At 44.9% G+C, this 14,857-nt stretch overlaps 1 protein-coding gene across 4 annotated transcripts; it reads right to left on the reverse strand.

Annotated features, from left to right (window-relative positions):
- Positions 1 to 1,151: 1,151 nt before the first annotated feature.
- On the reverse strand, positions 1,152 to 14,857 carry LOC117663201 (uncharacterized). Of its 4 annotated transcripts, none has more exons than XM_034413155.3 (4): positions 14,699 to 14,857; positions 9,328 to 10,026; positions 6,116 to 6,245; positions 1,152 to 4,496 (listed from the first exon to the last, which is right to left on the reverse strand). In XM_034413155.3, the coding sequence occupies exons 1-4, from the start codon at positions 14,849 to 14,851 to the stop codon at positions 3,190 to 3,192; spliced, it is 2,289 nt and encodes a 762-aa protein (XP_034269046.3). In that variant the 5' UTR covers positions 14,852 to 14,857; the 3' UTR covers positions 1,152 to 3,189. The 4 variants fall into 4 exon arrangements, with proteins under 4 accessions (XP_034269046.3, XP_060544298.2, XP_060544301.2 ...); XM_060688315.2 differs by lacking the exon at positions 14,699 to 14,857 and adding an exon at positions 14,275 to 14,584; XM_060688318.2 differs by lacking the exon at positions 14,699 to 14,857 and adding an exon at positions 12,851 to 13,044.

The following is a 14,857-nucleotide window of genomic DNA, read 5'->3' on the forward strand; positions in this document are numbered from 1 at the left end:
TGTGACCTTCTGACAAGCAAAATCAATGGAGAAGCCAGATTCACTTCACAACCGTGTTACTAACTACAGTGATTCACTTAAGAACTGTGGCAAGAAAGGTCACAAATTAAGGCAAAATTCACTGTCTTGCTTAGCAGTGGAAATTTTGGGCCCAGTTGTGGTTCTAAATTGAGAACTACCTGTTTAATGTATTTGTGTATCCATGTATATCTGTATATGATTATTCTTTTTTTGTAACATGTTTTCTTCAAAGGGATGTGGTGGCTCATTGGCTAAGACACTGAGCTTGTCGAGTGAAAGGTCAGCAGTTCAGCGGTTTGAATCCTAGTGCCGCATAACGGGGTGAGCTCCCGTTACTTGTCCCAGCTTCTGTCAACCTAGCAGTTTGAAAGCATGTATAAAATGCAAGTAGAAAAAATAGGGACCACCTTTGGTGGGAAGGTAACAGCGTTCCGTGTGCTTTTGGCATTTAGTCATGCTGGCCATATGACCATGGAGAAGTCTTCGGACAGCGCTGGCTCTTGGGCTTTGAAACAGAGATGAGCACCACCCCCTAGAATTGGAAATGACCAGCACATGTGTGCAAGGGGACCCTTTACCTTTCATTTCTAAAAAAAAATTAAAAAAATCAGAGGGTCTTGTCTTTAAAAAAAGAAAACTTTTAGGTCCTAGTTCAGCTGTCTTTCAGGAACTAACATTTGTCCTGGAGGAAAAATAATTAACAAAATAATTTAAAACATTCTTTGCCATCTTCACGGAGGTATACACAATTATTAAAATTGTATACTTTTTGAGGAATTTTCATCTTTTCCTTGTTCCTTAAAACAGCCTTGTTAGTTCCTGCCTGGATTAGATGAGATTGATAACATGAAAGGTTTAGATGCATAATCCCTGCAGACTGAAGATGTTCAGAAGCTAAATTTTTTTGGTGCTCTGGCCACCGCTATAACATTGGGGAGGAGGGCAGGGAGGGGTGTTCACTTTTGCATTAAATTCCCAGGTCCCAGAAATGCCGTCTTGACTCTCCCATCCTGATTCAATCAGCATGTTACCTCTGAATCTCCCACTCTTAACTTCCCTTTGGCGTTCTGTGTCATGTCTTTGCATTTTCACCTTGTTGTTCCACAAAGAAATTGCTCTCACTTGCAAGCTTTATTATCTAGTATAAACAAAGAGTTCATTTTATTCAAACGCTACCATTGTATAAAAGATCCATTTTTTTTTTTACTTATAAACCTGATCATTGCATCTGTTAGCACCATACAATGGTGTAGTTTCCAGACTACAGAAAGCTGCCCAATGTTCCCATGGCATTCTAGTTTTTTGTTCAAGACCTAAACAACAAAATTTATTTGGATTCGCAAACGGACATAGGCAAGGCTAACCAAAGCAGCTACATTATATATTTCTGGTGGAATGTAGCCTGGAGTCACAGGAGGGAGTGATGCCAAGGCCCAACACTACAGGCTGTTAATTCTGAGTAGTTTGCTGGAATTGGCTATGCTTAGTTTAATGAAAAGAAGGGATAAGGGTGACATGATAACAATTTTCCAATATCTTGGTATTGCCACAAAGAAGAGGGAGTCAAGCTATTCTCCAAAGCACCTGAGGGCAGAACAAGAAACAATGAATGGAAACTAATCAAGGAGAGGAGCAACCCAGAACTAAGGAGAAATTTCCTGACAGAACAATTAACCAGTGGAACAACTTGCCTCCAGAAGTTGTGAATGCTCCAACACTGGAAGTTTTTAAGAAAAGATTGGACAACCATTTATCTGAAATGGTACATAGGGTTTCCTGCCTGAAGAGAGGGTTGGCCTAGAACAGTGTTTCCCAAACTTGGGAACTTCAAGATGTATGGACTTCAACTCCCCAAATCCCACAGCCAGCCATGCTGGATGGGGAATTCTGGGAGTTGAAGTCCACACTTCTTAAAGTTCCCAAGTTTGGGAAACACTGGCCTAGAAGATCTCCAAGGTCCCTTCCAACTCTGTTATTCTATTCTATTCTATTTTTTTTTATTGTTTTTCACCTATGGACAGAATCTTGCTAGATCAAAGCTACTACCTGCATAACTATAGATATACAGGTAGTCCTCAACGTACAATCACAATGGAGGCCAAAATTACCGTTGCTGAGCTAGACACTTGCGAAATGAATTCTGCCTCATTTTATATAAATTTTCTTGCCAGAGTTGTTAAATTAGTACCACGGTTGTAAAGTGAAATCTGACTTCCCCATTCACTTTGCTTGTCAGAAGGTCACAAAAGGAGATCACATGACCCCAGGACGTTGCAACTGTCATAAGTATGAGTCAGTTGCCAAGCAGCTGAATTTTGATCATGTGACCAGGGGGATGCTGTAACGGTCATAAGAGTGAAAAACTGTCATAAGCTGCCATTGTAATTTCGAACGATCACTAAATGAATGGTTGTAAGTTGAGGACTATCTGAACCCCTAGGGAGGGGCCGGCTTAGCCCTCTTCCTGCCTACCAGACATTCCAAGCTCCGCTGCCCTTTTTGCCATCTGGGAAGTAGCTCCTCCCTCTTGGGACTCCAGACTACATTCCACCACAATAGTATTGCTAACACATTTCGAGTGGTGCTTCCTTATTAAGGAATATTTCTCAATGGTTTCTAAATTTCCTAAGGAGCTACCAAAGCCCCCCTCAATTCCAACCCCTGAAGGAATCTAGATCCTAACTCCATTGTAAAATAAATTCTAACTAGTCACTATTCAGTGTAATAGACCGGTGGAGAGACCCAAACCTCTTGGTGGACCATTTGAGTAAAACATGAGTGTTGGAAAAAGATACCGAAGTCCTTTGATGGACTTAATAGAGCCCTGGGTGATTTCTGGGACTCCTGCAACAAAATTGGGGGCTTGGCAGAGCCCCACTGAATTTCTCTCCAAGTAAGCGTGTGCAGGAGAAGTGCAGGCTATGAGACCGCATGCTGCTGTGGCTGCTCATTCTGCTGGGGAATTTTTTAATAACATCTGGAAATGCAGCGGAAGGTTCCCAGATCAGAGGCGTATGATAGGCTGGTCATGTAGCAGATCTCTCCAGGTAGGACAGCGAGTGACACCTGTCCATGAAAGGTTTCTTCCCAGTGACGCTGACTCAATGGACCAGGACTCTACCGTAGTATAAGGCAGCTTTCCTTACGCTAGTGGCTATAAGTTTGGTTTTAACATTTTGCCCCCGTTCCAAGCAGGCATCTGGTGGCTTCTCTGGAGTGGATTCTCTTGTGCCTCCGGAGAGAAGCTTTATGACCAAAATTCTGGCCGCAGTCGGCGCAATTGTAGGGCTTTTCTCCTGTGTGAACCCGCCGGTGATTGACCAGGTTTGAGTTCGTGCTGAATTTCTGCCCACAATCCGAACACTGGTACGGCTTCTCGCCCGTGTGGACCCTCTTGTGGTTGACCAAATTGGAGCTGGTGCTGAAGCTCTTCCCGCAGTCGGCACACTCGAAGGGTTTCTCTCCCGTGTGAGTCCTCTCGTGGATGAGGAGCTTGGATCGGCTGATGAAGCTCTTCCTGCAGTAGCCGCACTTGTGGCTTTCTTCGCCCGTGGGCGCTTTCTTCCCCGCGTGCAGCCGCTCGTGCTTCCGCAGGTAAGAGCTCGAGATGAAGCTTTTCCCACACTCGGGACACTCGTACGGCTTCTCCCCGGTGTGGATGCGCCTGTGGATGATGAGATCGGCTTTCTGGTTGAAGCTTTTCCTGCATTCGGGACACTCGTATGGCTTTTCTCCGGTGTGCGTCCGAATGTGGATAACCAGCTGCGGCCTGTGAACAAAACTCTGCCCGCACTCGGAACACTTGTAGGGCTTCTCCCCGGTGTGCACCCGCTTGTGGGTGATGAGGTTGGAGCTCGAGGTGAAGCTTTTCCCACACATGGGGCACTCATAGGGCTTCTCCCCCGTGTGGGTCCTCTCGTGCACGATGAGCGAGGCCTTGTCGCTGAAGCTCCTCCCGCACTCGGGACACTGGTATGGCTTCTCTCCCGTGTGCACCCGGGTGTGTTTCATCAGGTTGCAATTTGTGCTGAAGCATTTCCCACATGCCGAGCACTTGTACGGCTTCTCGCCGGTGTGAGTCCTCTCGTGGATGATCATATGCGCACTGTTATTAGAGACCTTCCCGCAGTAGGTGCATGTGTAGAGTTTCTGCATTTTTCGGCTTGGAGGAAACTCAAAACCATGGTTCAGAATTGTCCCCCAACTGGGGGGACCTGTATTCTTTCTCTTTCCTTTCTGGCGTCCCGGCGGGAAGGTGTTTTCTCGTAAGCTTTCCTTGTGAAAAAAAGCTGGGATGCCTGATTGGTTTTCCTGATGGATTTCTTGACGAGGTTCACTTCCGGCCATCTCTTCCAGTCCACAGACCTGATATAACTTCCCATTGAGTCTTGCCAAGGACACTCCACTGATGCCTACTTGTGTGTGCCTTTCAAAGGGGAAGGCCTCCTCTTCGTTTTCATAACCTTGGTCATTGCCTGAAGGTACAAATAGGAGAATCGTGACGAAAAATGACCTTGACGGAGAAATGCAACAGCAGTTACCTAAGCAAAGGGAGCTAAAACATCTTTTAAAGTCCAGATAACATTCAAAAGCTGCTTAGACACCTCTCTAATTCGCAGGTATATAAGAGTGGGGATTATGTACAGCATAATCAGACTTGCAGGAGGCTGTTATTATAGCCAATCTCAATACATTTAGTCTTAGTCTTGCTGTGGCAATGATTTCCTAGTCTGTTCTATCTAGTGGGGCTGACATAATTTGATGTGGTGGAATGTGGTCTGGAGTCCCAGGAGGGAGGGGCTGCTGCCCACAGGCGGCAGACCTCGGAATGTCTGGTAGGCAGGAAGAGGGCTAAAATGGTCGCTCTCTAGCAGTTCACAGGTTATATCTATAGTTATGCTGATAGTTGCTTTAATCTGGCAACATTCTGTCTGTCGGTGAAAAACAATAGAGAAACTACACGGAAGTAACTCGGTGTGTCATTCTTGGTTTTGGGGCCTGACTGTTGTGACCTAGGCTTCCTGAGTCATTAAAACACACGAGTAGTCCCAAAAACCTCTTTTATTGCAACAGCTGTGAATTACGTTCATTCGCAGCTGAGTCCCAATTAGTTGCAAAAAGTCCTACGGGAGAAGTCCTTCGGGATAATCATCAACCTTTATCTCCCTTGACACTCTGCCAAAGACCTACTTGACAAAGCCACATGGATTCCAGAATCAAACAGAGATGCCGACTGGGAACAGAATTAACAATGTTGCTTTCCTGCAAAGTGCCCACATGCCTTTGCTCCTCTTTTAAGCCTTATGGGAGGGGGCAATCATCTCCAGGCCTTACTCCCGAGTCACCCCTTTTGTTTTAACTGTTCGTGCCTTCTGGCAGCTCTGCGCATGCACACACTAGGAACAGGCTCCTCTTTTATCTCTGCCTCTCTGATGTCCGACTCTGGAGTCCACGCATCACTCCCAGATGGCCCTTGCCCCATCTCTGCCTCCAATGCAGACCCCTCATCCAGGCCTTCCCCAGACTCCAGGACTGGCCCATGTTCCTCCCCAGCCTCCTCACTGTCCGACTCCGCTGCCAGCTCTGCAGGCTGCTGGCAGACCACAACACTGACATCAGGCTGTTTATTCTATAATTCTAGAATAAATATAGCTTGATAACTTAGCTAGATACTTAAGGAGGGGTGCCTTCTCTGCTGTAGCACCTGCCTTATGGAACATCCTTTCTCCCATCTTTTTTGATCATTTGGTCCCATCCTTTGCAAGGCCCTCAAGACCTGGTTATGTTACCAAGCCGGGCACCGGCGATCACAAGAAGGTGGTCACAAAAGGTGATTACATGACCCTGAGACACTGCAACCATCATAAATACATGCCAGTTTGCCCAGCACTGAATTTTGCCTATGTGACTCTGCATCCTGCTGCAATGGTCGTAATTGTGAAAAAACGGTCACAAGTCACTTTTTTCAGTGCCGTTGTAACTTCGAACAGTCACTAAACAAATGTTTTTAAGTGAAGACCTACCTCTAATTTCTTTCAAACGTTCTTTGGGGCTGGAAAGAATGAAAATGGAAGGACAAGCCCTTATCTCTTACCTAAATAACTGGCGTCTTCATCGCTCTCTTCCTCGGCCTCTGCAGAGAGATGGCTATTCACTGCTTCAGACGGAACCTGCTCTGAGTTAGAAGAATTAATAACAGTAATGTCTTCCCCCAGACAGGAAACCTGCAACAGAAACAAAGTTTTAATGCAAGCGTAATTTTCACAGGCTCCTCTGAGCTATAGTTTGTTTTGATCATGTCTGGCTGACTTTACCTCTAGAAAAGCCATGATTTACAAACCACAGAACCTACGTTCCCTAAAGACCTTGAATTAATCCAGCTGATCTTCCTAAGAATCTTATTCACTTCCAGGGGAGATCCGTCTGTAAAAAGCTTAAGAATGAATGAAACAGCAGATAGGGTAAATATAATAGCACTTAGACTTATATACCGCTTTACAGTTTTTTACAGCCCTCTCTAAGCTCATCTTGCCCCTAACAATCTGGCTCCTCATTTTACCGACCTAGGAAGGACAGAAGGCTGAATCAACCTTGAACTGGTGAGAATCGAACTGCCAAACTGCTGGCAGCCGGCAGTCAGCAGTATTAGCCTGCAATACTGCATTCTAACCACCGCGCCACCACGGCTCTTAGAATATTCCTAAAATGGAACTGAAATGTTTCAGTCTGTACTCTTACATACCCAAAGCTGAAGTCCAACCCCTTTGCATGTGCTACGATTTATATTAATAGATTAACAGAGTTGGAAGGGACATTGTAGGTCATCTAGTCCAACCCTCTGCCCAAGCAGGAGAGCCCACACCATTTCTGACAGATGGCAGTCCAATCTCTTCTTTAAAGCCTCCAGTGATGAAGCTCCTACAATTTCCGAAGGCAAGATGTTCCGTTTGGTGATTGTTCTCACTGTCATAAAATTTCTCCTTATTTCCAGGTTGATTCTCTCCTTGTTCAGCTTCCATCCATTATTCCTTCCTTTATGCATCATTGATCAATTTGGCCATTGCGCGCGTGATTGATCAATGATGATCAATTGATCAATGATTGATCAATGATGCATAAAGGCGAATATCTCTTCAATGGTAGTTTTTACACTCTGATGATGTTAGTAGAGGCTAATGAAAGCTAAGTGGATAATATATTTTAAGTTCCAGAGATCGCTATATTTCGCTGATAAAGAAATAATTTGGTAAATTTGGTATAAAATGGTTTGTCGTGAATGCGACTGCTTGAGGGCTCCTGGATTGGAGCTCAAAGGCAAAAGGGATGCAGTATGCTCCCTCCCACATGCTGGGGTAGACCAGGGGTCTTGATAGAAAAACATATATATATATATATGTGTGTGTGTGTGTGTGTGTTGTGTGTGTTTTTGTTTGCGTGTGTGTGTGTGTGTGTATGTATGTATGTACACACACACACACACACACACACAAAATATATAGTATATATTTGCTTTGTCCAAGATATTTAGGTCTATTGTGGACAATAAAGCAGCTGATCCTTCTGAACTCCAAAAACTATAATTCATACTTGGGCAGTACACCACCAGAAAATCCAGGTTATAAAGAGCTAAAGTAAAAAAACAACAACAACCAAAAAAGACTTGGGAAAGGGAAGGATTTCCCAAGCCTGCACAGTTGGGAAAGACCAAACAAGCAAGAATTTTATAGGTTTCAGTCAGGCATTCGTAAGGCTTGTCAATCTTGGCAAATATCACAGGACTTTCCCACCCTCGTTTACAGGCGGTCCTCGATTTACGACCACAATTGAGACCAAGACTCCTGTTGCTAAGCAAGACAGTCGCTATGCTCCATTTTACGACCTTTCTTGCCACAGCTGTTAAGTGAATGCCTGCACTTGTTATGTTAGTAAAGTGAATCTGGCTTCCCCATTGACTTTTCTTGTCAGAAGGGGATCGCAAAAGGGGATTGCGTGACCCCCGGGTACATGGCAATCGTCATAAACACAAGCCAGTTACCAAGTCCCCAAATTTTGATCATGTGACCATGGGGATGCTGCAATGGTCGTAAATGTGACCAACGGCCATAGATCACTTTTTTCTGTGCCATTCTAACTTCAAAGGATCTCTAAATGAACTGTTGTTAAGTGGAGGACTATCTGTATAGGAGAATCTCTTTCAGTGATTTGAAATACCGTACTTTTTGGAGTATAAGAAACACTTTTCCCCTCCCTAAAAGAGGGTGGAAATGTTGGTGCGACTTATACACCGAATACAGCCATTTTTGGCCTCCTGAAGCCCCACCCTGTGTGTCCCGTTTTTGCGAAAAACAGGCCCGTTTTTCACCAAAATAGGGCGTACAGAAGGTTTGGGAGGCCTGCAGAGTGTCCTGTGGGCTGGGGAGGGCAAAATCACCCGTTTTGGTGAAAAACGGGCCCATTTTTCACAAAAACGGGGCGCACAGAGGCTTTGGGAGGCCTGCAGAGTGCTCCAGGGGGCTGGGGAGGGCAAAAATGCCGTTTTGGCGAAAAACGGGTGAAAAACAGGCCAATTTTCACAAAAACGGGGTGCACAGAAGGTTTGGGAGGCCTGCAGAGTGCTCCAGGGGGCCAGGGAGGGCAAAAACTTTTTTTTTCTTTCTTACCACTTCGAAATCTTGGTGTATCTTATAGTCCGAAAAATACGGTACTTCTTCCCAGATTTCTCCCCAAACTAGGTAACATCATGAGTGCTGGTTAGAAGTGGGGTTTGTTCTCAATTTATATTCAATTTTATATTCTGGTGTTTTGCCCTGTCAGTGGTGATATTACCTAATTTGAGTAATGAAACATCTACAAGAGAACAAGCAAGCTCAGAGAACACCAAGGACGGGGGTGAAATGCTACCGGTTTGGACCGGTTTGGCGAAACCGGTAGCGGCAACAGCACAAGGCTCCACCCACCTACCCGGATGTCGTTACTTCCTGGTTTTAACCAGGAAGTAATCTGTTTTTGACCATAGGGTCCAGGCGCACTCACGGAGCGCGCACTTTTGAACTGGTAGGGAAGGTAAGTAGATTTCAGCCCTGACCAAGGACCCCTCGTTTCAACCCTGACCTACAAATATTCTCCTTTATTGATAACATTTGAAACGAGCCCCAGACAATTCAAGGCAATTTCCTTTTAGGCAGAAAAAGCAAGGACTAATGGTAAAGAAACAGATCTAGCAACATTCAACGCCGATTGCAGAGATTACATTGCTGTCAGTTCGATCTCTAACTGCCTTCGGGTGAGGAGGAGGGCCGTGCTTACCTTCTCTTGCAGTCCATCAGCCTGCTGCACCCTCAGAAAGTAATCTTCTGCCAGGGCCACCGTCTGGGCACAGCTCCCTGGCTTTCCCTCCTTGACCCAGCCTTGCATCTCTGGGGGCAAAATGGCCAGGAACTGCTCCAGGACTAACAGGTCCAGAATCTGCTTCTTGGTGCGTCTCTCGGGCTTCAACCACTGCCAGCAGAGTTCCTGCAGCTGGAAAAAGCTCTCCTTGGGCCCTTCGGCCTCCAGGTAGCAGAACTGCCTGAACCTCTGGCGCTTGGTATCGGAGGCAAAGGTGTCTTCCACATCCAAAATTTCTTCCTTCACTCTGACTGAGGAAATGAAGTCTCGGCAATCTTCGATGGGGCCTGGCAGAAGCCGGGTTAGGCTCTTTCTTCCTGGCCTCTGACTCAAATCAGCAGTTTCTTTAAATGAGGATCGGGAATTCTCCGCAGACCGGGCAGGACTGGGTAGCTGAGTGCACTTCTGCCCGGAACGAGAAGGTTGCATTGCCTTCAGGAAATCCTGCCGCTGGACGTCCCAAGGCTGCTGGAGATTTTCTTCTGGCTCCTGCTTAATCAACCGGGAATCTAGTCCAACCGAGAAGTCTTGGATGGCTCCCAGCTGAACGGGATGAGAATTTTTCCGTCCTCTTTGAACTTTTCGTACCGGTCCCTGATTCTCCATTTCTACCCCTGCCTGCCGGAAAAGAAATCCAATCTTCATCAGTTCAAAATAAAACACATACAGGTGGTCCTCAACTTGCAACCACAATGGAGCCCAAAATTTCCGTAGCTAAGCAGGATAGTTGTTAAAGTGAATTTTGCCCCATTTTACAATGCCATGGTTGTTAAGTGAATCACTATAGTTACAGGTTATAACAACAAGGTTGTTAAGTGAAACTGGTTTCCCCATTGACTTTGTTTGTCAGAAGGTCACAAAGGGTGATCACGCAACCCTGGGACATTACAACCGTCATAAATAAATAACCGGGATATAAATATCCCGGTTATTTACGGGACTGCCTGCTGCCACCAATAGCCTCCCACCGGCCAGTACGCTCTCATAGAGAGGGGCTCCTCCAGGTGCCGTCAGCCAAACAGTGTCGACTGGCGGCCCCTAGGGGGAGGGCCTTCTCTGTGGGAGCACCTGCTATCTGGAATGAGCTCCCCCCGGAGATACGGAGAATCTATGCACCTTTCGCCGTGCTTTCAAGACTTTCCTATTTCAACAGGCCGGCCTGGCCTAACGTCTTCTTTTCCCTTTTTAATTCAAATGATGAATTTTACATTTGTCTTAAAAACATTAGGGCTATTTAAATTGTCACAGGCCAAATTATTTAATCAGATTTTATACTGTTTTTAAATTTTGTAATTTATGTGTTTTATCTGGCTGTTCACCGCCCTGAGTCCTGCGGGAGAAGGGCGATATATAAATCTAATAAAAATAAAAATAAAAATAAAAAAATATGAGCCAATTGCCAAGCAACTGGATTTTGATCTCGTGACGGCAACGGTCGTAAGTGTGCAAAAACGGTCAAAAGTCACTTTTTTTTTAGTACGGTTGTAACAGTCACTAAATGAATGGTTGTAAGTCAAGGACTACCTGTATACACAATACCCCTCTCCCTCCCTTTCTCTCCATCACCAGAAAGGTGTATTATGTAGTGCTGAATTGGTGTAGGGAGATTCAGGTTCTAGTTCCCCCACCCACCAGAGAAGCTCTCTGAGCCAGTCCCTCTCTCTCAATACAACCTACTTCACAGAGCTGTTGTGGAGAAAAATAGGAAGGAGGATATAAGGGATATTAATGGCTTTAAGCTCCTGCATGAAAGATGGGATATAAATCAGAAGCAGGGTGGATTTGATTTAATCCAGTTGATTTAAATCACAATTTAAATCATGATTTAAATCATTAGTAAAAAGGCTTGATTTAAATCAATTCGATTTAAATCATAATTTTTAAAGAGCAACTGTCATCTCTGCTACTCCTTTGACCCACTGTTGACTCACCGATAGTCCCAGTGTTGCAGAATATACAGCCTCATGCTACATAACTAAGCGCCATTTCATGCTGAATAAACTTATTTATTTATTATTTATTTATTTATTTATTTATTTATTTATTTATTTATTTATTTATTTATTTATTTATTTATTTATTTATTTATTTATTTATTTATTATTTATTTATTTATTTATTTATTTATTTATTAATTAATTAATTAATTAATTATATTTCTATACGGCCTTTCTCCCGTAGGACTCAAGGCGGTGTACAGTCAAGAAAAATATAGATACACAAACATCATAAAATTGCTAATTAAAATTATTATTATAACATAGTTTGGCCCATTTATGTATCTTAAATAGAAAACTATCTTACAATAGATTTTTACCCCAAAAGTTTTTTATTAAAATAAATTCGATTTAAATAAAAAAAATCCGATTTAAATAAAAAAAATCCGATTTAAATTAAAAAAATCTGATTTTTTTGATTTTTTAAAAAAAATCATTGATTTTTATCCACCCTGATCAGAAGCAACTTGGAATTAAGGAGAAACTTCCTAACAGTGAGAACAATGAACCAGTGGAAGAGCTTGCCTTCAGAAGTTATGGGTTGCTTTATCACTGGAAGTTTTTGAGAAGAGACTGGACGGCCACTTCTCTGAAATGAATCAGAATCGGAATAGAGCGGGAAGGGACCTTGGAGGTCTTCTAGTCCAGCCCCCTGCTCAAACAATTTTCAAACATTTCAAACAAATAAAGTGTCCGGTGACTCACAACTTCTGAAGGCAAACTATTCCACTTGGTCGATTGCCCTCACTGTTTAGGAAGTTTCTCCTTCATTCCAGGTTGCTTCTCTCCTTGATTAGTTTCCATCCATTGTTTCTTGTCCTGCCTTCTGGTACTTCGGAAAATAAATAAGACCCCCTTCCTCTTTGTGGCAGCTTCTCAAATACTGGAATGCTATCATATCCCCTCTTGGTCCTTTTCTCTAGACAAGCGTGGAGGGGGGGGGGGAAATCTGCTTCTGCTTGAGCAATGGGGTTGGACTAGAAGACCTCCAAAGGTCCCTTCCAACTCTATCCGGATCGGAAACAAACTGAATCTGGCCAACAAAGGATGGGTTAAAGCTCACCCAAACCATTGCCCTATTCTTAATAGCTCACCAAAGAGCTTTCAAAAACCCACCCTCCTTAATCAAGGGTTCCTTCGGTCCTTCCTTCCCGCCCAATTCGTGCCCCAAAGGAAAGCCCACTAGCAAGTTTTTTTTTGGGTGTGTGTGTGTGTGTGTGTGTGTGTGTGTGTCAGCCTCGATCTTTGCAACAGGATGGGGCAGCTTTAGTAAAAGAAAGCCAAAGCCCCTCCAAGTGGGGAGAGGGAGGAACGCGTGGGCTAAAAAAGGCACGAAAGCCCCCCCCCGTTTGCAAGCGATCGCCCCCAACGCGCAATTGTTCCACACACACACACCCCGCGCTAATCGCCTCTTGCAATTTGCGCTCGGAGCACCTTCCACGCACCGGAGCTCAGCGATCCTCCGCTTTCCCCTTTCTTTCCCACGGCCGGTGCCCGACCCCCGGCACGGTGGGACAGGAAAGTGCAGCGATCCCGGGGCCGGCCGCCCCCCCTCCCTCCTCCCCCGTTTGCTCCACGTTTCCTGTCTCTCTAAGCGACGGAGCTCGCTGGCCCCTTTAACCATTGCGGCGCCGTCGGGAAGATGCGCGGCAGAAGATCTGGGGGGCCTTTTCCCCTTGGCGCGAAATCTCCTGCCTCACGGAAGGCGGGGTGGGGGCGCGGGTGGAGAGTGGGGGGGGGGTCCGAAAGGTTCCTTCTGTGTTTGTGTGTGTGTGTATAATGTGTATGTGTGTAAAGGCAACAATGTGGCCCCCTCACCTCCCCACGGACGCATCTTTGGGTGCAGGGAGTCCTCGACTTTCCGGTCGCAAAATTGAGCCCCAAATTTCTGTTGTTAAGTGAGTTTGGCCCCATTTTACCAGCTTTCTTGGCCCAGCGCCTTAGGTGGATCACTGCAGTTGATACAAGGTAGCCCTCGACTTAACAACACTTCATTTAGCGACTGTTCAAAGTTAACAAGGCCTGGGGAAAAATGGAACTTGTGACTGACAAGCAAAGTCCCTGGGGAAGCCAGATTCACTTAACATTAAGTCACATTTGTCAGTGCCGTTGTAACTTTGAGCAGTCAGTGAATGAACTGTCGTAAGTGGGGGACTTACCTGTATTTTGAACTCACTGCCGGGGCCAAAAACTCTTCGAAGCCTTGGATACCCACTTAAATCGGTGTTTTTCCAACTTGGCAAACTTCTGAGATATCCGGATTTCAACTCAGGTTGAAGTTGGAATCCACGGATCTTAATGTTGGCAAGGGTGAGAAATACAGGTAGTCCTCCATGTATGATCACAGTGGAGCCCAGAATTGAGGTTGCCAAGTGAGACATTTGTTAAGTGAGTTTTGCCCCATTTTATGACTTTTTTTGGCCACAATTTGTTAAGCAAGTCGCTGCAATTAAATTACTGTATTTTCAGACTATGAGACACACCTAAATTTAGAAGAGGAAAACAACAAAAAAAGGTTTTGGCCTGCCTTTTTTTGGGCCTTTTACAGTCTTTTTGGCCTGTTTCTGGGACTTTTTTCAGCCCATTTTCGAGGCCTTTTTCGGCCTGTTTTGGGGGCTTTTTTTCACCCGTTTTCGAGGCTTTTTTTGGCCCATTTTTCTGAAAAAAACAGTAAGTCTTGTGATGGGAGGGTCATGTCAGGTGAGGGTTTAGTGATGGATCTTGCATCAACCTTCAACCAGCCCCCAACCCCCCCAACCAGCACTTCACTTCCCAATGACTTTCACTTGATGTGACCTCCCCATCACAAGACCCTCACCTGAAGTGACCCACAATTGACCACTGACAAGACACATCACAAGAGCCTTACCTGACATAACCCTCTCATCACGAAGCCCTGATAAGCAGAAGAACATCAACCATGACATTCCCTAAATTCCACGGAAGATGTTATCCAGCCTGTTAACGAAACGTTCGGAAGGCAACCCACAAGCTCGGAGAACAAACCTTCACCCTCATCCTACATCCGAGCTACAGATATTCGTCACTATCGCAAACTCTATACCATTTCAGACAAATGGTTGTCCAGTCTCTTCTTAAAAGCCTCCAGTGATGGAACACCCATAACTTCTGGAGGCAAGTTGTTCCGCTGATTAATTGTTCTGTTAGGAATTAGTGCGTCGCCTGGAGTTTACTCATGGTTTTCTGGACAAATCAGCAGGTCTCAGGAAAGATGCTAAGCTGTGAAGAATGGATGAATACAATAAATAAAATAAAGGTTAAAATAGACTCACCTTGCCCTTTCCAGTTGTACTTTTCTGGTCTCCTGAGCGGTTGTGAGAACTCAGTATGTGCGACTCACATGGAACAGAGGACACGTGTGACTTTGCAAGTTCAGGGAGGTGTGTTAAAAGCCAGACCACACATTTCAATAGGGAAGGACACATTTTTTT

The sequence above is a fragment of the Pantherophis guttatus genome, chromosome 2, assembly GCF_059756535.1.
Source record: "Pantherophis guttatus breed Tessera chromosome 2, ASM5975653v1, whole genome shotgun sequence".
NCBI classification, from domain to species: Eukaryota; Metazoa; Chordata; class Lepidosauria; order Squamata; family Colubridae; genus Pantherophis; species Pantherophis guttatus.